The sequence below is a fragment of the Ranitomeya variabilis genome, chromosome 2 (assembly GCF_051348905.1).
Source record: "Ranitomeya variabilis isolate aRanVar5 chromosome 2, aRanVar5.hap1, whole genome shotgun sequence".
In the NCBI taxonomy this organism is placed as follows: Eukaryota; Metazoa; Chordata; class Amphibia; order Anura; family Dendrobatidae; genus Ranitomeya; species Ranitomeya variabilis.
In genome coordinates, this window is record NC_135233.1 from 461,619,337 (window position 1) to 461,622,218 (window position 2,882).

Consider the following 2,882-nt stretch of genomic DNA (forward strand, 5'->3'; position numbering starts at 1 on the left):
GACCAGCACGCACCAATCCTTAGAACAAATGGGACACTGGTCCTTCATATCATTTACCTGCATAGTATTGGGCCTATCATCTGTGCAGGGAATTACAACACATCTCCATGTGCTTAAATGGTGTCAAAGGGGAGTTACATATAGTAAAATTCACTATAGTGCAATAATACCGTCATGTCCCTTTAAATTATCAGTGACTTCAGTCACCATGGCAATAAACAACCAGTAGGATTGTTAGATTTGAATTTGAAATAAACACAAACGTCAGTTATTATCAGTCTGTTCTATCTCAGCAGAGAGTGAAGACGGACACCTGCGGCCACCGCGACATTTCAGGTATAAACCTGTAATATTATATTAGTGACAGCTGATTATCTCATCACATATTCACACAGAATAACCCGAGATGTTCTGTTACTAATTGTTCTTATTTACCCCAATACTTCACATACAGACATGTACATGATGAGGAGCCGGCGGCTGATACTCCGCTGTCACCACTTGTCACATCTTATTGGATGGGTCCAATATTTAACATCAGCTCCGTCCTCCATAGAGAACGGCGCCTGCAGAGCGGAGAACGGACCGAAGTCGATTATTCCGAATATTCCTCCATATACAGCACATAATAATGGGGGAGGGCAGATATTGGATATAGAACAGTCATATCCTGCACATTGCCCAATGTTGCCTTTGCCCCGGCAATGTCTCCTAAACACACAGACGGTGTTTCCCAAAGGTTCCAGTAACAGTACACCCTGGTCAATGAGCCCAAAACCGATTCTGACTGTTCTGCTATTTTACAGGATTTTGATAGATTTTGACACGAGTGAAGACCACAGCGAGACCATGTGGACCGGACCTTCATCCTGCGCTGGATCCGGTGAGATTCCTCACACTGTTAGACGACCATTCTCTGTCCTGTGGTCAGACGGCTCCCAACGGCTTCACCTTTCTTTATCTTTGGGATGTGTCAGGTTTCCAGTAATTTGGGGGGTAAATATAGACCTGCAGATATTTGCTGTAAAAAATACCAGAAGGCTAAACTGATCCCCAACAGAGGCTGACATCGCCGGTCTGAGCAGAACGTGAGCTCCATAGGTAGAGAGGGGAATCCTATCACTGGCCATGAAAGCTACAGAAGGATTGCATCTTCCATGTACAAAACACATTTTCTAGCTTCTTCTTACTGACATTTCTGCTCCTAGCACTTAGCGGGATGGTTAGCGATATGGTGATCAGTAGTGCCGCCCTGTCACATCCTCTCTGTACGGTTATGGGAGATCCTTATATTTGGTTCTTTTCTCTACAGATGACATCACACCGGAGGAGGCATTCAGAAGACTGGCCTTCTGTATGAAGTTTCTGCCGTCACCCCTCTACAAGATGGAGGTTAGTGAGAAGACTATACCGCTGCCTGTAATTTTACAAGGGTGTATAGGAATGTCTTATTACATGTGTAACTTAATCTGCTGTCTTCTTAGCGCCTCATGCCGACCAGCCCAGAAGCCCAGAAGAAATATACAACAAGGCATGAATATGAAGAGCAGCCTGCACCATCCATGAAGACCAGGATCACAGAACAAGAAGCAAGGGCAATGCGGGCTAAAGTACTGTGTATGGACCTGGATGAAGAGCAGGGAACCCAAAAAGAAGAAAGGAAGAAAAAAGAGGTCAAAATCACAATTAAGATCGGCGCCAGAAGAGAGACCACAACAGAGGCCAGAAGAAGCAGCAGGACAGAGGCCAGAAGAAGCAGCAGGACAGAGGCCAGAAGAAGCAGCAGGACAGAGGCCAGAAGAAGCAGCAGGACAGAGGCCAGAAGAAGCAGCAGGACAGAGGCCAGAAGAAGCAGCAGGACAGAGGCCAGAAGAAGCAGCAGGACCACGCAGTGCCACATCCTCCAATATATCAACCAGTATTTGAGAGGAAAGAAGAACATCATCTGGACAATCCTGCTAGGACCTCTCAGCCGGTAACATCATATACGGCAAATACTGGGAGGTAAGAATAAAAAAAGAATAGTAATAAGAGAGGTATAATAATATTAGAGCAGCAGGATATTAATATTAGTAGGAAAAACTGTAATAGTAGCTATCATAGTAGTAACAAAAAGTAGTAATTATAGTAAAAAACAGTAGAAATAAAAATGTAAAAGTAATAATATTAGTCGTTATAACAGCAGGTTTGATGTAGCAGTAAGTAACATAGGGACCTTATTATTGGTAGGGGCGTAGCATTAATAATAATTAATAATATAAACAATTAGTTACAGTAGTATAAATAGGATATAGAGAAGTAGTTGTCATAAGAATGTAGTCAGCTAGTATTAACCACTATTCTATTAATATAACACAATATACACATTTTATAGAATTAGGCGGCTTGATCCAGGGTTCTAGGACTGATCGCCTTTTCCCGGGGTCAAGAAGGAATTTTTCCCTTCAGACACAGATTGGCTGAAAGTGTCCAAGGGTTTTTGCCTTCTTCTGGATCAAAAGCATATACATAGTATAGTAGTAATATTTATAGTAGAAAAGGTACAATAGTCGTTTTATATTAATAGCAAAAAAATAATTAAAGCTGCAATTGTAGAATATTTATAATAAGGAGGAAAAAGGACAAAAAGCATAAAATAATTATAATAGTTATTAAATTAGTATTCTAATAAAAAAATATAGTAATTTTAGTTTCAATATTAGAAATTACATTGCTTAAAATAGAAACAATAATAAATAAACAATAGATAATGTGGGATATTAATAATAATAATAATAACAATAATATTAATAATAATAATAAAATATAACAGTAAATAAATAATAATAGATAATGTGGGAGGATAATAATCATAGTATTAGTAGTAGGGTTTGATCCAGGGT

The 2,882-nt window shown here is 39.8% G+C and overlaps 1 protein-coding gene across 1 annotated transcript; it reads left to right on the top strand.

The window, feature by feature from the left end:
- The first annotated feature begins 812 nt into the window (after window positions 1-812).
- LOC143809596 (uncharacterized) lies at window positions 813-2,219 on the top strand. Its single transcript, XM_077292641.1, has 3 exons — window positions 813-883; window positions 1,313-1,392; window positions 1,485-2,219. The coding sequence occupies exons 1-3, from the start codon at window positions 850-852 to the stop codon at window positions 1,977-1,979; spliced, it is 609 nt and encodes a 202-aa protein (XP_077148756.1). The 5' UTR covers window positions 813-849; the 3' UTR covers window positions 1,980-2,219.
- The last annotated feature ends 663 nt before the right edge of the window (window positions 2,220-2,882 follow it).